The sequence below is a fragment of the Eleutherodactylus coqui genome, chromosome 11 (genome assembly GCF_035609145.1).
Source record: "Eleutherodactylus coqui strain aEleCoq1 chromosome 11, aEleCoq1.hap1, whole genome shotgun sequence".
Classification (NCBI taxonomy): domain Eukaryota; kingdom Metazoa; phylum Chordata; class Amphibia; order Anura; family Eleutherodactylidae; genus Eleutherodactylus; species Eleutherodactylus coqui.
The window spans coordinates 84054528-84076356 of NC_089847.1; the positions used below are offsets into that span (position 1 = coordinate 84054528).

General features: G+C 46.0%; 1 protein-coding gene across 2 annotated transcripts in view; it reads left to right on the plus strand.

Moving 5' to 3' along the window:
* The first annotated feature begins 557 nt into the window (after positions 1–557).
* LOC136582086 (phospholipase A and acyltransferase 3-like) overlaps positions 558–21829 on the plus strand; it is a 30386-nt gene continuing 9114 nt past the window's right edge. The window contains exons 1-3 of one of the 2 annotated variants that reach the window (XM_066582864.1): positions 558–599; positions 16234–16301; positions 20203–20302. In XM_066582864.1, the coding sequence (XP_066438961.1) occupies positions 16290–16301; positions 20203–20302 (112 nt within the window). In that variant the 5' untranslated portion in view covers positions 558–599; positions 16234–16289. Of the gene's footprint in view, positions 600–15971; positions 16302–20202; positions 20303–21829 lie in introns of those variants that run through there. The other variant, XM_066582863.1, reaches the window with a different exon arrangement.

A 21829-nucleotide genomic window follows, 5' to 3' on the forward strand; every position in this document is an offset into this window, starting at 1 on the left:
CACATGGAATACTGCGTACAATTCTGGACACCGATGCTCAGGAGGGATGTTGCGGTACTGGAGGGGGTTCAAAGAAGGGCAACTAAACTAATACATGGAATGACGGGACTGGAATACCCAGAGAGGCTATCCAAATTGGGTCTATTTACTCTAGAAAAAAGAAGGTTAAGAGGGGACCAAATAACTATGTATAAGTACTAAAGGGGTATTCCGATTGTGAAGTGAATTTTCAAAAATTCCAGATGCGAAAGGTGTTTGCTTCATGTTTATGTACAGGTGGTTATGGGTATAAATCAAGCAGCCATTACTTGCTTATCCTGTACTCTATTTCTGATGTTCCTCCTATTGCTATTTTTCAAGAAAGCCACCTCATCCCTTCTGACATGCTGCTTGAAAGTACATTTATCACAACTTCCTACTTGTACTTTCTCGCTGTGTGCATCCCTGCTAATGATCAGCAATGTGATCCCGAGAGCTGAAGAGAATAAGAGGTGTGCCTGTTCGTTCCTCCTGAGCACGCCAGACCTGTAGTGCAGGAACGCCTACAGGTTATATCCAGAGCAACCTGTGAATAAACACTTCTGAAGTCCCAGGAGAAGGTAATGGTTTATAGAACGACAGACACAATCCAAAGCAGAACCACATTGCAAACTTCAATAATATTTGATTAGTATTCATTTATCAGCAACTTTACATAACAGAAATACCCCTTTAAGTTTATCCTTGAAGTACGTGGTTCAGTATTCTGGGGTGTAGATCGCCATCTTGTAAAAACAAGTTAAATTAAGTATTACAAAGATGCAGTATAGGTAGGCTTTCTAATCCTCTATACACATAAGTTCATGGAGCGTAGCATACCACAAACCAACAGAGATGGGTTTAGTCATTCCTTGATTGCCTGCATTTAAGGCACAAAAACAGTGAGGAAAAGCCGATAAAGTGATGGGTTCTTGGGGACGTCCACCAGGCATGTGCTGGGAGACCTTTAAAACCATGTCCCAGAAAATGTGTAGCATGTCTCTCCATCAGGATATCCATATCTCCAGTGGGGGGCCGGAGCATGGGGTCCTCAGGAGCCATTAGTCGAGGCCCCGCATGACTGAATGGGTAGGGAACAGAGTAGCATGACGGGGTAATAACTGGTGGTGGTTAGAGGAGAGGGGGGGTTAGAATACAGGGGAGTGGCAATTTAGGAAGGAGTAGCAGAGAGCAGTTCTGCCCACCCTCCCTTACGTTATGTTTGACATTATGTGCTGTTTGGGGAAGGATGATGAGTTCTAGGATGAGAAAGGTTGGGGGTGAGAATTTTATGTCATAGCAGAGGTGGAAGATGGATGGTCCTTGGAGTCAGTTTTATATTAGTTGGGGTGGTGGTGGGAGGGGTCTGGTAGTCTCACCTTTAGTACTCCCTCCTTTATGCCATTTTGGTGGTGTCTGGTCCTGAGGGACATGGTTTATAGGGGGAATCCCGTCAGGCTGATATTCTTTGGTAATATTAGCCACCTAAGTTGGCTAGTGGTGCCCCCTAGCCAGTTAGTAGGGTTGGGGGCATGGTTCGGTTTTAAAAAGTAATCTTAAGCACCAGATTTTGTGGCTCCAAGGACCTCTCCTCGTATTTTTCATGCCAAAAATAATCATGTTTGGGATATATTTGCTAGTATGTTAAATAATTGTTTTTTGGTTTTTATGAAGTTTGGGTAGGGAAGATAGTGTGGTTATAGCGGCTAGTGACTCTTACCTACCCGGGTCAAGCAATAGACAGCAAGTGAGAAGAATTCAGGAGGATACAATGCATCATAGTGTACTTCATAATGTAAATCCTGAGCCTATGAGCTGACTGAAGACTGACTGTCAAGACATGATGGTGTGTTTAAAGTTTCTCTACCACTTGTAGGTATAGAGACAACTCATGTCCTGCAATGGTTACTTGCAAACAGAGAGTAGACTGTAGAGGCATTGTGCGACCGGCTTCTTCTAACTACCCAGTCTGTGTTGAAAGACATTGTATTTGACCAAAACTGCAAAATGTGGTGATTGTTGTGAAGGGGTTACAGTAGGTGAACCTTCGAATAGATGTGTTTATGCTGATTTTTCCATATATTTCTTCATGCCAAGATGACATACCTAGACACATACTGAAATCTTTTATCTCCACAGTAAGGACTAGAGATGAGCGAACGTACTCGTCCGAGCTTGATGCTCGGGCGAATATTAGCGTGTTCGGGATGCTCGTTACTCGTAACGAGTACCACGCGATGTTCGAGTTACTTTCACTTTCATCTCTGAGACGTTAGCGCGCTTTTCTGGCCAATTGAAAGACAGGGAAGGCATTACAACTTCCCCCTGTGATGTTCCAGCCCTATACCACCCCCCTGCTGTGAGTGGCTGGGGAGATCAGATGTCACCCGAGTATAAAAGTCGGCCCCTCCCGCGGCTCGCCACAGATGCCTTGTGAGATAGCTGAGGGACAGTGCTGTTGGTGCCGGAGCTGCTATAGGGAGAGCGTTAGGAGTTAGTGTAGGCTTCAAGAACCCCAACGGTCCTTCTTAGGGCCACATCTAACCGTGTGCAGTACTGTGGAGGCTGCTGTTAGCAGTGTTGCACTTTTTTTTTCTTTTCCAAATCGGCCGTGCAGAGCATTGCGCCCTGCAGTAATACTCCAGGGACAGAATTGTGTAGGCAGGGCCAGAAGACATATTTTATTGATTGAATATACGCAGTGGGCCTTTCCTTTAAAAAAAAAAGGGCAAAAATTCTATTTGGCCTGCAGGCTTGCGCCAATTTATTTCCTGCCTGGGAAATCAGCGCTCTGCTGTAGTTAATAACTCTGCAACACTGCAGTTCTGTGACACACTGCAGGGCCACAACACATTTATTATTGATTGAATATACGCAGTGGGCCTTTCCTTTAAAAAAAAAGGGCAACTACTATTCTATTTGGCCTGCCTCTGACAGTCCTCAGCGTTCTGGGTACGCGTGTGCTGGGTGGAGAACGTAAAAAAAATCATACGCAGCCAGCTAAGTTTAACAGCAGGCTTGCGCCAATTTATTTCCTGCCTGGGAAATCACGGCTCTGCTGTAGTTAATAACTGTGCAACACTGCAGTTCTGTGACACACTGCAGGGCCACAACACATTTATTATTGATTGAATATACGCAGTGGGCCTTTCCTTTAAAAAAAAAGGGCAAAAATTCTATTTGGCCTGCAGGCTTGCGCCAATTTATTTCCTGCCTGGGAAATCGCCGCTCTGCTGTAGTTAATAACTGTGCAACACTGCAGTTCTGTGACACACTGCAGGGCCACAACACATTTATTATTGATTGAATATACGCAGTGGGCCTTTCCTTTAAAAAAAAAGGGCAACTACTATTCTATTTGGCCTGCCTCTGACAGTCCTCAGCGTTCTGGATACGTGTGTGCTGGGTGGAGAACGTAAAAAAAATCATACGCAGCCAGCTAAGTTTAACAGCAGGCTTGCGCCAATTTATTTCCTGCCTGGGAAATCAGCGCTCTGCTGTAGTTAATAACTGTGCAACACTGCAGTTCTATGACACACTGCAGGGCCACAACACATTTATTATTGATTGAATATACGCAGTGGGCCTTTCCTTTAAAAAAAAAAGGGCAACTACTATTCTATTTGGCCTGCCTCTGACAGTCCTCAGCATTCTGGGTATGTGTGTGCTGGGTGGAGAACGTAAAAAAAATCATACGCAGCCAGCTAAGTTTAACAGCAGGCTTGCGCCAATTTATTTCCTGCCTGGGAAATCACGGCTCTGCTGTAGTTAATAACTGTGCAACACTGCAGTTCTGTGACACACTGCAGGGCCACAACACATTTATTATTGATTGAATATACGCAGTGGGCCTTTCCTTTAAAAAAAAGGGAAAAAATTCTATTTGGCCTGCCTCTGACAGTCCTCAGCGTTCTGGGTACGTGTGTGCTGGGTGGAGAACTTAAACAAAAATCATACGCAGCCAGCTAAGTTTAACAGCAGGCTTGCGCCAATTTATTTCCTGCCTGGGAAATTACCGCTCTGCTGTAGTTAATAACTGTGCAACACTGCAGTTCTGTGACACACTACAGGGCCACAACACACTTATTATTGATTGAATATACGCAGTGGGCCTTTCCTTAAAAAAAAAGGGAAAAAATTCTATTTGGCCTGCCTCTGACAGTCCTCAGCGTTCTGGGTACGTGTGTGCTGGGTGGAGAACTTAAACAAAAATCATACGCAGCCAGCTAAGTTTAACAGCAGGCTTGCGCCAATTTATTTCCTGGCTGGGAAATCAAATCACTGGTAATACAGCATGCTGAGGGGTAGGGGTAAGCCTAGAGGACGTGGACGCGGCCGAGGACGCGGAGGGCCAAGTGAGGGTGTGGGCACAGGCCGAACTGCTGATCCAGGTGTATCGCAGCCGACTGCTGCGCGATTAGGAGAGAGGCACGTTTCTGGCGTCCCCACATTCATCGCACAATTAATGGGTCCACGCGGGAGACCTTTATTAGAAAATGAGCAGTGTGAGCAGGTCCTGTCGTGGATGGCAGAAAGTGCTTCGAGCAACCTATCGTCCACCCACAGTTCTGCGCCGTCCACTGCTGCAAATCCGAATCCTCTGTCTGCTGCTCCTCCTTCCTCCCAGCCTTCTCACTCCACTACAATGACACATGCTCAGGAGCGGGAAGACTCCCAGGAACTGTTCTCGGGCCCCTGCTCAGATTGGGCAGCAGTGGTTCCTCTCCCACCAGAGGAGTTTATCGTCACTGATGCCCAACCATTGGAAAGTTCCCTGGGTCCGGGGGATGAGGCTGGGGACTTCCGGCAACTGTCTCAAGACCTTTCAGTGGGTGAGGAGGACGATGACGATGAGACACAGTTGTCTATCGGTGAGGTAGTAGTAAGGGCAGTAAGTCCGAGGGAGGAGCGCACAGAGGATTCTGAGGAAGAGCAGCAGGACGATGAGGTGACTGACCCCACCTGGTTTGCAACGCCTACTCAGGACAGGTCTTCAGAGGGGGAGGCAAGGGCAGCAGCAGGGCAGGTTGCAAGAGGCAGTGCGGTGACCAGGGGTAGAGGCAGGGCCAGACCGAATAATCCACCAACTGTTTCCCAAAGCGCACCCTCGCGCCATGCCACCCTGCAGAGGCCAAGGTGCTCTAAGGTCTGGCAGTTTTTCACAGAGACGCCTGACGACCGACGAACAGTGGTGTGCAACCTTTGTCGCGCCAAGATCAGCCGGGGAGCCACCACCACCAGCATGCGCAGACATATGATGGCCAAGCACCCCACAAGGTGGGACGAAGGCCGTTCACCGCCTCCGGTTTGCACCGCTGCCTCTCCCCCTGTGCCCCAACCTGCCACTGAGATCCAACCCCGCTCTGAGGACACAGGCACTACCGTCTCCTGGCCTGCACCCACACCCTCACCTCCGTTGTCCTCGTCCCAATCCACCAATGTCTCGCACCGCACCGTCCAGCCGTCGCTAGCGCAAGTGTTTGAGCGCAAGTGCAAGTACGCCGCCACGCACCCGCACCCGCACGCTCAAGCGTTAACCGTCCACATAGCCAAATTTATCAGCCTTGAGATGCTGCCGTATAGGATTGTGGAAACGGAGTCCTTCAAAAGTATGATGGCGGTGGCAGCCCCGCGCTACTCAGTTCCCAGTCGCCACTACTTTTCCCGATGTGCCGTCCCAGCCCTGCACGACCACGTCTCCCGCAACATTGTACGCGCCCTCACCAACGCGGTTACTGCCAAGGTCCACTTAACAACGGACACGTGGACAAGCACAGGCGGGCAGGGCCACTACATCTCCCTGACGACACATTGGGTGAATTTAGTGGAGGCTGGGACAGAGTCAGAGCCTGGGACCGCTCACGTCCTACCCACCCCCAGAATTGCGGGCCCCAGCTCAGTGGTGGTATCTGCGGCGGTGTATGCTTCCTCCACTAAAGCACCCTCCTCCTCCTCCTCCTCCAACGCAACCTCTGTCTCGCAATCAAGATGTGTCAGCAGCAGCAGCAGCAGCACGTCGCCAGCAGTCGGTGTCGCGCGGCGTGGCAGCACAGCGGTGGGCAAGCGTCAGCAGGCCGTGCTGAAACTCCTCAGCTTAGGAGATAAGAGGCACACGGCCCACGAACTGCTGCAGGGTCTGACAGAGCAGACCGACCGCTGGCTTGCGCCGCTGAGCCTCCAACCGGGCATGGTCGTGTGTGACAACGGCCGTAACCTGGTGGCGGCTCTGCAGCTCGGCAGCCTCACGCACGTGCCATGCCTGGCCCACGTCTTTAATTTGGTGGTTCAGCGCTTTCTGAAAAGCTACCCACGCTTGTCAGACCTGCTCGTAAAAATGCGCCGGCTCTGCGCACATTTCCGCAAGTCCTACACGGACGCTGCCACCCTGCGGACCCTGCAACATCGGTTTAATCTGCCAGTGCACCGACTGCTGTGCGACGTGCCCACACGGTGGAACTCTACGCTCCACATGTTGGCCAGGCTCTATGAGCAGCGTAGAGCTATAGTGGAATACCAACTCCAACATGGGCGGCGCAGTGGGAGTCAGCCTCCTCAATTCTTTTCAGAAGAGTGGGCCTGGTTGGCAGACATCTGCCAGGTCCTTCGAAACTTTGAGGAGTCTACCCAGGTGGTGAGCGGCGATGCTGCAATCATTAGCGTCACCATTCCTCTGCTATGCATCTTGAGAAGTTCCCTGCAAAGCATAAAGGCAGATGCTTTGTGCTCGGAAACGGAGGCGGGGGAAGACAGTATGTCGCTGGATAGTCAGAGCACCCTCCTGCCTATATCTCAGCACGTTCAGGAGGAGGAGGAGGAGCATGAGGAGGATGAGGAGGAGGGGGAAGAGACAGCTTGGCCCACTGCTGACGGTACCCATGCTGCTTGCCTGTCATCCTTTCAGCGTGTATGGCCTGAGGAGGAGGAGGAGGATCCTGAAAGTGATCTTCCTAGTGAAGACAGCCATGTGTTGCATACAGGTACCCTGGCACACATGGCTGACTTCATGTTAGGATGCCTTTCTCGTGACCCTCGCGTTACACGCATTCTGGCCACTACGGATTACTGGGTGTACACACTGCTCGACCCACGGTATAAGGAGAACCTTTCCACTCTCATTCCCAAAGAGGAAAGGGGTTCGAGAGTGTTGCTATACCACAGGACCCTGGCGGACAAGCTGATGGTAAAATTCCCATCCGACAGCGCTAGTGGCAGAAGGCGCAGTTCCGAGGGCCAGGTAGCAGGGGAGGTGCGGAGATCGAGCAGCATGTACAGCACAGGCAGTGCAACAGTCTTTAAGGCCCTGGACAGCTTTATGGCTCCCCAGCAAGACTGTGTCACCGCTCCCCAGTCAAGGCTGAGTCGGCGGGAGCACTGTAAAAGGATGGTGAGGGAGTACGTAGCCGATCGCACGACCGTCCTCCGTGACGCCTCTGCCACCTACAACTACTGGGTGTCGAAGCTGGACACGTGGCCTGAACTCGCGCTGTATGCCCTGGAGGTGCTTGCTTGTCCTGCGGCTAGCGTCTTGTCAGAGAGGCTGTTTAGTGCGGCTGGGGGAATCATCACAGATAAGCGTACCCGCCTGTCAACCGACAGTGCCGACAGGCTTACACTCATCAAGATGAACAAAGCCTGCCTTTCCCCAGACTTCTCTTCTCCACCAGCGGACAGCAGCGATACCTAAGCAATACGTAGGCTGCACCCGCGGATGGAAGCATCGTTCTCTCTCACCATCCAAAACGGGGACATTTCTGCTTCATCAATCTGTGTATAATATTCCTCCTCCTCCTCCTGAAACCTCACGTAATCACGCCGAACGGGCAATTTTTCTTAGGGCCACAAGGCTCACTCATATAATTTTTCTAAACAATTTTTATACGTTTCAATGCTCTTAAAAGCGTTGAAACTTTAACTTGAACCAATTTTTCGTTAAACTGGGCTGCCTCCAGGCCTAGTTACCACTTAAGCCACATTAACCAAAGCGATTAATGGGTTTCACCTGCCATCTTGGTTGGGCATGGCCAATTTTTTCTGAGGTACATTAGTACTGTTGGTACACCAATTTTTTTGGGCCCTCACCTACAGTGTAATCATAGTAATTTCTATGTTCTTCGCCTGCACTCATGGTACAGAAAGGTGTGTGGGGTTGGCCTACACTTTAGCTACATAAATGTAACTGGGGCCGTGTCTATACTGCAGCTACTGAAATGTGAAAGAGACTGTTATCTCCCTAAACTGCTGCAATGGGAATGTTACTGGGGCCTGTCTTGAGTGCTACTATTACTGAAATGGAACTAAGACTGCGCTCCCCCTATACTGCTGCTAGTGATATGTTAGTGGGGCCTGTCCCTAATGCTACCGCTGAAATGTTAATAATTCTGGGCTCTGCCTATACCGCTGCTAATGGTATGTCACTGGGGTGTGGAAACAGAGGCTTCACAAAGACATGATGGCGGCGAGGCCATTTCCCACCAACGCTGTTACTGTTAAGGTGCATATAACCACGGACACGTGTAGAGGACACATAGTGCCTCCAAAACATCCCCCTCCTCCTCCAACAATGAAAACATTCTTGGCAAATACCTTTGCATTGGTCCGTCTGGTGGCAGTCCAAGAATTTCACCTTTAACGACACAACAAGAGAGCACCACCACCATCCCCCCGCCACGGCCCACTTAATCCTGGCCACATTCCGAAAACCAACTACATAAAACCGCGCTACCAGGTCCGCAGTCACCACCACATTACCACCAACGAGGTTACTGTTAAGGTACATATTACCAGTCTGACTGGGGCATGCAGTGTGGGCCGAAGCCCACCTGCATTAAGCACGACATTACTACCTCAGCTGTGTTGGGCAATGCAATGGGATATTTTTATGTACCGCCGGTGGCTTCCTGGCACCCACCCATGCTGTGGGTCCACAGGGAGTTGTTACTACATCTGTCCACTTGTAAAGAACCCCAGTCTGACTGGGGCATGCAGTGTGGGCCAAAGCCCACCTGCATTAACCGCGACATTACCTCAGCTGTGATGGGCAATGCAATGGGATATTTTTATGTACTACCGGTGGGTTCCAGGGAGCCACCCATGTTGTAGGTGCGCACGGAGTTTAACCTACATCTGTCTACTTGTAAAGAACCCCAGTCTGACTGGGGCATGCAGTGTGGGCCGAAGCCCACCTGTATTAAGCACGACATTACTACCTCAGCTGTGTTGGGCAATGCAATGGGATATTTTTATGTACCGCCGGTGGCTTCCTGGCACCCACCCATGCTGTGGGTCCACAGGGAGTTGTTACTACATCTGTCCACTTGTAAAGAACCCCAGTCTGACTGGGGCATGCAGTGTGGGCCGAAGCCCACCTGCATTAAGCACGACATTACTACCTCAGCTGTGTTGGGCAATGCAATGGGATATTTTTATGTACCGCCGGTGGCTTCCTGGCACCCACCCATGCTGTGGGTCCACAGGGAGTTGTTACTACATCTGTCCACTTGTAAAGAACCCCAGTCTGACTGGGGCATGCAGAGTGGGCCGAAGCCCACCTGTATTAAGCACGACATTACTACCTCAGCTGTGTTGGGCAATGCAATGGGATATTTTTATGTACTGCCGGTGGCTTCCTGGCACCCACCCATGCTGTGGGTCCACAGGGAGTTGTTACTACATCTGTCCACTTGTAAAGGACCCCAGTCTGACTGGGGCATGCAGTGTGGGCCGAAGCCCACCTGCATTTAATCGGACGTTACCTCAGCTGTGATGGGCACTGCAATGGGATACATTTATGTACAGCGGGTGGGTTCCAGGGAGCCACCCATGCTGTGGGTGCACACGGAATTCCCATTGCGGAGTTGTACCTGCCTGTGACTATTTATAAAAAAACGCCGTCTGACTGGGGCATGCAGACACCTTGACAGAATGAATAGTGTGTGGCACATAGGTTCCCCATTGCTATGCCCACGTGTGCAGCTCCAGATGGAGGTGGCACAGGATTGGATTTCTCATTGCTTCTGTACAGCATTGTGGACTATCGGCCCGCCCCTTTTATGGGGGGGGGGGGGGTCGCTGCCTAGCCATGCCAACCCTCTGCAGTGTGTGCCTGCTTTTCCTGTGGCAGACGCACTTATAAATAGACATGAGGGTGGCGTGGCATGAGGGCAGCTGAAGGCTGGGAAGGGACAATTTGGTGTACGCTGTGGACACTGTCGTGCGGGGGGGGTGGGGGTTGGGCAGCATGTAACCCAGGAGAAGTGGCAGCGGAGTGTCATGCAGGCAGTGATTGTGCTTTGTTGGAGGTAGTGTGGTGCTTAGCTAAGGTATGCCATGCTAATGAGGGCTTTTCAGAAGTAAAAGTTGTTGGGAGGGGGGGGGCCACTCTTGCCGGTATTGTGGCTTAATAGTGGGACCTGTGAACTTGAGATGCAGCCCAACACGTAGCCCCTCGCCTGCCCTATCCGTTGCTGTGTCGTTCCCATCACTTTCTTCAATTGCCCAGATTTTCACACATGGAAACCTTAGCGAGCATCGGCGAAATACAAAAATGCTCGGGTCGCCCATTGACTTCAATGGGGTTCGTTACTCGAAACGAACCCTCGAGCATCGCGATAATTTCGTCCCGAGTAACGAGCACCTGAGCATTTTGGTGCTTGCTCATCTCTAGTAAGGACCCTTTTACACTAAGCAATTATTGATCAGATTCTTGCTTGATCACAGCAATCTGAACGTTAACTCTGCAACACAATTCTTTTCACAGATAAGCAGATGGGTGTCTTATAGTAATTTTAGTGCGCTGAATTCAAATATAATATCCGTTTTTTTCTGCCACGTAACGTTTTCCAGTTATGGGGAATAATGTAATCCAATTGCCGTTGTACTTTATTTTTTGGAAATATGCCTATACCATTAATTTAATAGGCTTGCCATAAACCAGACTTAATAAAAAGAACAAAAGTGATTGTGCAACTATTTTGCAATTGTTGTTACACGCTGCATGCTGACTGAACACTATAAGGGTATGTTTATGGAACATATAGGGCAGTGGAGGCGAACCTATGGCACGCGTGCCAGAGGCGGCACACAAAGCCCTGCCTGCTGGCACGCTCTGCGGTCGGCCGCTCACCATGATAGTGATCACTGGCTGGGGTGCCGCAGCTCCCCAGCTATAATAATGTAGCGTTGATCCAGGCGCACACTGTGACGTCCGTGCTCACCCAGGATCCTCCTCCCCTGAGTCCTCTCCTCCTAAGTTCTGGAGTGGACAAGGGAGAAAATCTTCTGGGTGCACACACTGCTGTCGGTGTGCACCCGGGAACAGCGCCAAGAAGAGGAGGAGTGGCACTGACTACAAAGGGGAGGTAAGTATATGGGTTGGGGGGACTATTACTACTGGGGCTATTAAAGGGGTTAATACTACTGCTGTGGCTATTGAAAGGGTTCATATTATTATTGGGGCTGCTGAGGGGTTTACTATTATTACTGGGGCTACTGCAGGGTTATTATTACTTGGGCTACTGAAGTGGTTAATATTACTACTGTGGGGGTTAATATTACTGGGGCTGCTGAGGGGGTTACTATTATTACTGTGGCTTTTGGGGGGAATAGTATTACTACTGAGTGTATATATTTTTACATGGGCTACTGAAAGTGTTAATATTATTACTGGGGTTACTGAAAGGGTTACTATTATTACTGGGGCTGCTGAGGGGGTTACTATTACTACTGAGGTGGTTAATATTATTATTGGGGCTGCTGAGGGGTTAATACTACTACCGGGGCTACTGTGGGAAATAATATTACTACTGTGGGGGTTAATATTATTACTGGGGCTACTGAAAAAGTTAACATTATTACTGAGGCTGCTGAGGGGGTTACTATTATTACTGGGACTACTGTGGGGTTATTATTATTACTTGGGCTACTAAGGGAGTTAATATTACTACTGCCACTACTGTGGGGTTAATATTGCTACTGAGGGTGTTATTACTACTGGGGCTACAGTGGGGCAGATAGGAGGCAGAGAGGGGGCAGGAGCTCAGTTCCTGCTCCTGGCTCTTCCATCCTCCCTCCCCCCCTGCAGATGAGGACGACGTATATCGGCTCGGCGTGAAAACCGAGCCGATATACGTTCGTGGGAATGCACCCTAAAAATGTTTATGGAATCACATCTGATAAAAAAAATAATGGATCGCTAAAGTGCTTTTGCACATTTTAAAATATGATCTGTTTCCATGTAATAAACAACATGCAGTGATTCTTTTTCTATTATAAAATATTAACCAGGTATCCTACAAATATTTATAGAACCATATGTGTATATTGTAGTGAGGTAAATGATAGCATTGACTGCTTTCTTATAGGGAGAGACTGACAGAAAGATTTAGTCTGGCTACTAGGCATATTAAGGGTTAAAATTCACAGTTTGGTTTTAATCAGTTAATTAAGGCTAAGGCTTTTTAAAGGTTTGTGAACAGAGTGCATGAAGAGGTGAACAAGGCTCTTGTTAGAGTTGAAACTGGGCCTTCTTTAGTTGTGAATATGCACAGATTTTAAACAATAAAGCAGTAGGTTTCTCACACCAGTGCCTCCCCTTCTATGGAATTTACTTGTGAAAGAAAGCCAAAGTGACCGCAAGGCAGTACAAGCACTTGGAGATGCAACTGCTGCATGGAACCAGGGGCTAGAAGCCGTCTAAGGTGGGATGAAAATCTTTTTTTCTAAACATTGTTTGACTTCGGACTCTCCTCAGCTTCATCAGCCAAAGCATTATAGTATCGCTCCCTATCTTTCTTGGCCTTCGCCCAGAACATGCCAAACTGTTACTACTAAGGCCACTGTTGGGGTCACTGTTGCTACTGGGGTCACTGTGGGGGTCACTTTTACTACTGGGGCCACTGTGGGGGTCACTGTTGCTACTGGGGCCACTGTGAGGGTCACTTTTGCTACTGGGGCCACTGTGGGGGTCACTTTTGCTACTGGGGCCACTGTGGGGGTCACTGTTGTTACAGAGGCCACAGTGGGGGTCACTCTTGTTACAGAGGCCACAGTGGGGGTCACTGTTGTTACAGAGGCCACAGTGGGGGTCATTGTTGTTACAGAGGCCACAGTGGGGGTCACTGTTGTTACAGAGGCCACAGTGGGGGACACTGTTGTTACAGAGGCCACAGTGGGGGACACTGTTGTTACAGAGGCCACAGTGGGGGACACTGTTGTTACAGAGGCCACAGTGGGGGACACTGTTGTTACAGAGGCCACTTTGCACATGGTAGCATACCTCAAGCTGACTCAGGGTATGTTTATACATGGTGGAAACGCTGCAGAAAGTCCACGGCGAAAATTTCTGTGGCAATTTTCTGCATCAAAAATACAGTCAAAATCTGCACTATTGCTATGGATTTTGACAAAAAATCAGTTACGTATCCACAGCTGATTTCATACTATGCGGTGCTCCCCCTCACCTACTCCGAATCTTTCCTGCTGTCAGAGCTCCCCGCATAGCGCCGCATAGTATAAAATCAGCTGCAGGTACGCAACTGATTTCCAGTCAAAATCCGCACCAATGGTACTCCAGGGCTCCAGCTATAAAATAAAACACAGGGCGTTTCTCCCAGTCTTTTTTGAAACGACCATGTCGTTTGTATAATGACGGTGGTGAATATGATACGTCGTGATAAGTTGGTTTTGGGTTGCAGTTTGGGCACTGAGTCTCTAAAATTTTCGTCATTACTGATAAAGGGTATGTTTCCACGTGGCGGAAACACTACGGATCATCCACCAATAAGTTGTAATTAATGAACTGTGTTTTACAGCTCATTGATTAGACTGGAACTATTTTTCAAGATTTAATAACAATATGGCTGAGCGACGCAGATGTCTGAACAACCCAGAGAATTTCCACAATGTCTGCGGACAGTTCACAACAAAGACACACCGGAGGAAAAAACATCCTCTGTAAAGTGTGTCTATCACAAGTATTTTGGAATAAAGCTTGGTGATCAAGATAAGAAATGGCACTGCACATCATCTGTGTGTCATGTAACACTCATCTCACATAGTGGATAAGAGGCAAGAGTAGATCGCCATTCACCATTTCGAAGGTATGGTGAAAACAAAGAGACCACCCTACTGACTGTTATTTCTGCGTGACAAATATCAAAGGTTTCTTCAGTAAACAGAAAGATAAAATTCTGTATTCAAATATACCTTCTGCAGAAAAACCTGTGCCTCATGATGCCAGATTACCTATTCCTGATCCAATAGGAGGGTTTCTATTGGCCTCTGGCTGGGCAGCATCCCTTGGACTATTATTGTGGTCACTATTATTACTCGGGCCAATATTGGGGACACCGTTACTACTGTGGCCACTATAGGGGACACTTACTACTGGGAACACTATAGGGGCACTCTTACTACTGAGGATCACTTACTACTGTGACCACTATGGGGGTCACTATTGGGGCTCATTCCCATGAGCGCAAGCGCATTTCAGTCATGCAAATGCGATATATATTTGTGCGACCAGAAATCGCTTATGCACACCTTTTTCCCCTGCTCTGGCGTGTTTTTAAGTGCACAAATACACTGCATATTTGCGCATGCAAAAAAGAACGTAGAAAGGCTCATTAAAATGGTGTGCAAATAAGCAGGCTTCCTGCGTACTCGCTGCGTATTTGGCTTATTGCATAGTGTGTAATAATGCAGTGTATTTTTTTAACGCAATTGTACATCATGTGAAAAAATACGCTCATGTGAACGAATCCATTGAAATCAATGGGTTCTATTCACTGCATATTACGCACAGAAGACATCTCAGTCATTGAAGGCCGTTACAAAGGGAAGTACAATCCGAATATGATGGGTGACTTTTGCTGCTTCTTATAGTGGGAAAGAAGTGTTTCTCACAGGAGGAAGTCAAGATCCAAGCATCATTTTCCCCTTAAAAACACTCGAATAGTAATATTACGGCACGTCCAAACTGTTATAATTTTAAATAAAGGAAATGGTTCGTAACTTGAAAGTCAGATGTGCTGCAAGTATTAAGTTTTACCAGTGGAATCAGCAGGTTTTATTTTACAGAAACACATCAATTACTTTCTGTTATGAAAATTAAGAAAAAATTTGTTGCACATTGTAAGTGCCTACATGATCTGAATGACGAACGATAATTTGTTCATCGTTGGGATTGTGCAGGCATTAAAAAAAATTAAATGACAATCTGCCCATACAAACAGGCAGTCGTTCATTTATGAACAACTGCCTGTTTACTGCAAATGGAGGCAGGCTGGTTGGAACAATCCCTAGCTTGCTCCGTCTCCATTTACTGAGTGAGACTCGCTCTTGCGTAAAAACACAAGCAGGATCATCCCTGGGAAGACTGTCAGGCGTATCTGTCCCATATAAAAGGTCTGAAAGTTATTAAACTTATTATGATCTGTCCACTTATTTTATACCCATTTCCTTTATATTATACCAAATAAATTTAGTTTACTTACAGTATGTAAAAAATATTGGAACATAAAACCCATCAAACACAGTAATAATGCCTTTCTACCCCCCTCCTAGGGTTTACTCACTTTTTGGTTTTATTCCCAATACTGTACCTCTTCCATACTTGTACCTGTAGCATGTCAGCAATAGCCTGCTTCTAATCCTGTAAACCCAAAGAGTATATCAAGTATGTAATCTTTTTGTTATTCCTTTTGTATGATCAGTATGCATTCTAACTTTTGCTTCTACTCATACTTGTGAGGCCAGACATGCAGGGATTGTATGAGCTGTGTGTTGCTGTCATGTGCTTGGTGCCAGGCTCTGTCTGTTTATCCTACGCTATGAGTCCAAGCGGAAATTCCCGAGACAAAGCACGGCCCTCTCTCTGGAAGTATTTATTTTCTTGTGTGACGTGTACTTTCCATCTTCTATGTATAATTTTGTAGAATGCATATAATGTATCTTAGATGGATCTTATTATTGCTACACTACATATAGACGGCCTTGGCTGCTGGAATGTTAGAAATGTGAAAGTGCAAACAGACTGTGAGCCCAGCCAGCTCGCTCCCCCTCATAATCTGTGACTGCCAGCATTTCCAATCATCTATCCAGTGATCTCAGTTTCGCTTCTGTGGCCTTTCTATATCTGTGACTAGGTGTGGTCTATAACTGGTCTATTATTGTCACCTTACATAAATGCAGCCGTTCTTCCTGTGCTTTGCTGACTAGATGACAGAACATTAAAGAGCAAAGGTCTTATTGCAAGATCGGAACCACGAAGAGAAATGCCTCTGTTGGTAAGTGACTTCATCTCTTATTGTAACGGTTTAAGAAAGTAAAAGTTAAGATAGAAATTCTGCTCTGTTTCTGGGCAGGATAACATAGACGGATACAATATCCTGCCTGCCAAAAAAAGGTTTTCTAACTGACTATCTGCCATCAGAAAAATTCAATTAAAGTTCATGAGGTTGTTATTGTAGAACAATAATATAAATGAACTTCTCCCTCCAGTGCTGTATATATACTATAACGGGCAAGTGACTACTGCACTGTGTACTGTATACGGCTTCAGATTTACATTTCAGAGCTTCTATTACCAAACAGTCATATTTCCTTTCTGCAGAATATTTAGCAGAATTTCCAGTTATTTTAGAGAGCAGGATATGCAGTCCTCTACTGTAACACACTTTTCAGTGAAGCCTCCATCAGTTGGTTCTTGAAACTTAATTCTGCCAACAAAATATATTTAGAATCAATTCTTCACAGAAGGGTTATCTAAATCTAGGTTCTGACTTGTTTACTTAGCCCTCTAAATTAACCTGTTCGTGCATTTGGACATACGAGTACATTTAGATAGTCAATGGCTCCAGACAAATTAGCCGGCATCCATAAAAACTGATCCAGACAATTTAAAGGGAAGCTGTCACTTGCTTTTAGCCCTATGTGACCCAGGGAGGTAAGTTTTATACTTACCTCCCTCTGCAGTCTCCCAATGTGAACACTGAAAGTTGCTGCTGAATGCATTGAGCGGCGCTGTCAGGTAGTCCACCTACTATAAAATTAGAATGGACAGACTACAATTTGCCCTGGATTAACACATGGTCCCTTGCTGTGCAGTCTGATTAAAGTATAGCCCAACACTGTGTCCCTAGTTAAAATATGCCCTTCACATAATAGACGTTAAACTAAAACATGAATCTGTATTAATAATTCATTAAAATTGGGGCTATGTAACACACAAAAACACTTATCGTGGACTACCACTGAGGAGAGCGGGTCCGTGACTAGAGAGCAATCACTAAGATTGATGCAGTAGGAAATATCCTCTCGGTGAATGTTACTTGGTTCAACGCATTTCCCTGCTGATATAGCAGTTTATCAGGAGCCGTTATGCAAAGTCTACTACTACGGTAAGATGTCAAAGATGCACTAACAGGGGCTAATGGCGTAGAAAGAGAGATGAATCGTATTCGATTGTGTAAACGATGAGGGAGACCGACCACTAACCTTTCATCAGAGCGATAGGGGGCTCAGCATCATTGAACAGAGATCTATGGTCAAAGAAAACCATCAACACATAATGCACTCTCAACAAAGATCAATAGCCTTAGTCCATCAAGGCTGCAGATTACTTTACATTTTTCTTCTCCACGACTATTGACCACTTGAGGTTGAGCTGGAAGACTCCCCGATTGGATATTTCCTACTGCATCCATCTCAGTAAGTGCTCTCTAGTCACGGACCCGCTCTCCTCAGTGGTAGTCCACGATATGTGGTTTTCTGTGTTATGCAGCCCCAATTTTAATTCATTATTAATACAGATTCATGTTTTAGTTTAACATCTATTCTGTAAAGGGCTTCTTGAATTATATAGATCGCTTCTACTCCTGTGAATACACCTATTTAACATATGGCCTCATGCTGCTCCACCTGATTAAGATGTATCCCCACACTGCACCTCTGATTAATCTATGACCCCTATGCTGTGTCTCCTTATTAAACTATGGCTTCTCCACTCTCCCCCTACATAAAACAAATGTCAAAGCACATCTTGTAAGGAGTATTCCCTGGCCCTTTCACGGTGTCACCCAACCGCTGCCACACAGATCAGGCTCTTGGGTGACAACGTAGAGGTGTAATGATGTCATCGTACTGCTGTGACGGGGCAGGGAGCTGAGCAGGGCTCACTTGTACCGTGCAGCACCTCTAATATCTTCAATCATCTAAACGACGCAGATAGAACTAAATCTAGCTTGCAGGGTGACTGTAAATATCTACTGGGTGACTGGCCTCCTAGCCCAGTCCACCCCTGATTGTGCCTAAATATTGGTTGGGTAGTTTCTAGAATTTAGGCTGCTACAAGTTTACTAATGCCAAGAAGTGGAAAAGAATTAGAGGTTTCAGTTATAATGAGATTGTACAAGCAGCAAATAACCTATTTATATAAATCATGCTTGGAGACTAGCTGGACTAAAAATATGTTATTTTTCAAAGTGTATGACATCAGAATCTAGAGTGTTTATGTCCTTATTTTGTTGGGTATGAGGCTTAGAGGTTTGGGGTAGTTTTGCCTCTTCGACTGTAATTACACGGGCAATTGCAATGTAGGTTAGCGAAAATCTTTGCATTCGTTTACCTGTGATTTTTCTTGATGTACGATGTGTTTAGACGTTTAAAACGTGCAATTTTCATGTGTGTAAACCCCCCCCCCCAAAAAAAAACAACCGCACGCAGTTCCTAACGTTAAGATGGAAAATAGGAAATAATGGGTGATTCTCGGACAAGAATTGCCGAAAAATAGGACATGCTGCAATTTTTCGATCATGGACTATCAGTACGAGAGAAATCACTCATGTATATAATCCCACTGAAATCAATCAGGTTCTTTTCCCATGTTAGTTCCATTTATATCAAAATCGGACGGAACGTGTGCAGGAAAAAAAAACAAAAAAACACACATGTAAATACACTCCAAGGAATGATGAGGCAGATTTTAATTCTGTTCTCTTTTTCCTCTCAGCTAATATGCTTAGAAGGCCACTCTGGTCATTTTTTTCATTGATTCATTATGTAGCCATCCCCAGTATACAAAAATGGGCCAATGATAGATTGCTTAGTTAATTCATTCTGTCTGAAAACTCCAGTCTCTTTTTCTGGGTCGTATGATCTCAATTCTGACCAGCTCAGACCCGCTTGGGGTTATAATTTAAGAAACTAGTAAATTTCTCAGTTTGTGTGATGCGATTACTTGATTCCTGCCATAGACACTGCCTAGGGATGCCTGTCACGGTTACTGATGATGATCACACAGCTCCTGTCACACAGTTATAATAGAAAACATCACAGCTCATTTTCCTGATTGCATACTTATTGTCTATACCTATTGTCTGTAGCTCATTTAGGTGAATATAGAAAGTAATAATAATTTAACTGTCCCCCAGCAGGCAGAAATGGTATAGCCTCACCAAACAATGTACTTATGCATCATAGGTTTAATGTGAAAGTAAAAAAAAAATCCTATTGTCAAGATGGTGTGTGATAAGCATAAAACAGGAGTCTACACTGCAGGGAAGTGTCTAGAATACATATAGGAGACCTATAGTGTGACAGGCAATCAGGTGAGGGGGGCAGGCATAGAAAAATGGGTTTTCGCCAGAGTGGTTCTTTAAAAATTGAATTAAACATTAAGCATAAAAGTACTATGGGGTGTGCAGACATCAGGTAACATTAAAGTAAGGACAAACATTACATCAGGCATGCAAGGAAAAGACATCTGCTTATGGAAACCATAGAAGTGTAAAATCTGTAGATTGGACAGAACCTTTCTGGCTTCACTCCATTTTATATACATCCTCCTCAGCGGCCTAAGGAATGATTAGGATTATTTTTGTAACAATTGCTTTAAGTCTGATTGAGGTCTTGGCCATGTGCCTGATAATCCATTATTATATGGGGCTTTCTGATTCTTTGACTATGTCCGTTGAGCACCAGTGAGTGCTGTCACTAGAGCGAGAATTTCCATTACATTCAATGACATTTGCCAAGAATCCGTATAAAGCATTCATTGTGTCACCATGGAGCCCGATGCTTGTAATAGTCACCACAGGTTTTGTTGGACTCTAAACAAAAGCACTAGATAGATTTCATATTGGGAACATATATTTTTATTGTAATGTCTTACTAATTTTATTTTTTCAGGGTCCAAGTCCTAAACCTGGTGACCTGATTGAATTCATCCGCCCCCTTTATCAACACTGGGGCGTATATGTTGGAGATGGCTATGTTGTACATCTTACAGGTAACCTACAATAAATTTAAACTGAACCCCTGGTGATACCATTTTTTGCAGGTTGTGGTGACTGTTCATTGCCTCTGCAGCAGCAATGTAATGCATGAATTGGTCAAATCAGCCAAAGTGAGAGACACTAGTGGTTCTTCACTCTGGTACATAGTGAGGGTCCTAAGCAGAGGACATACCTCTATGATATCTATATCAAGACAAGAACAAAAAAGCAAGAAGTGTGTATATGTACCCACCTGCACACTGATATATAATAACAAAGAACGAACTAAACAATAACTTTTATTAAGGTCGTCTGCACATTAACAGATGTGCATTGCGGAATCCACGGCCGGCGGTGGCTGTACCGCGGTTCCACAGAAAATACCAATTATGTATGGGATATGCCATGGGAAATCGCTTCTTCCTGCACTCTTGCAAAATTGAATTACGATTTCCACGAGCGGAGGAAAAATCGCAGCATGCTCAATTTTTGTGTGGCACCCGCACGCATGGGTTCCATTGAGGTCAGTGGAAGACATCCGACCCACGGCCTATTCACATTTGACGTTGCGGACAGATCACGGACTCCGTGTCATCCCATCATGACAGCGCAGAAAAAATAACATAAAAAAAAATCTGTATTGCGCATTTCCGACAGCGGCTCCCCGCGTTTGTCCACAGTACAGAAAAAGAGGCTAAATGACAGGTATGCAGAGTTGCTGGCTGGGCACAGGGTCGGATTCCGATGGGGCTCCTGCATTCATAATCCGACCCGTTCGTGTGCAGGCGGCCTGAGCCTACCACAATACACACAAATATACAACTAATAAAAACATTTAAAAGTGTCAAAGCAACCTGAGTTGACAAAATAGGGAGCCACCATGATACATGACCACCCTGCCTCAATCCCCGCCCTGCAATCAGACATATCAATACATGGAGCAGCCCTTAGAATACAATACTTGGTTATTGTATTCTTTGTAATAAGGTGTATTCATATACACACTCCTTGCTGTTTGGTACTTGACTTGATTTGGTTATAGTGTGTTTTCCCAATACCCATTATCTAAACGAGGCATTTATTGGCTTGTGCCCACCATTTCATATACTTCATATCACGTCCATATGCTCTAATAGGCCATATGGAAAGGGGTTATCATGGAGAGACAACATGTAGTAAGGTCCAATTACTCAATATGGCCTCTGTTTGTGTGGAGCCATAATAGGGCTCCCATTATAGTGTTTAGGGCCTTTATTGTAATGGAAGGTATGCAGTGTTTTTTTTCCAGACAGATCCTGTACAAATCCAACAGTGAAAACTTATGGCATATTCCATTAAATGCTATATGTACAACACCGACCGTGCAAAAACGCCTATGTGAATCTGGTCTTTAGTGGAGTATTTTCATGACCATATAAGTTGTCAGTTTTGTATCCTTCCTTAATATGTAGTGGAATGTGCTAATGTTGTCATGTTGAATGTTTCCAGTAGCAGCGAGCAGAATTATGAGTGCAGCTCTATTCTATTACTAGTGATATAAT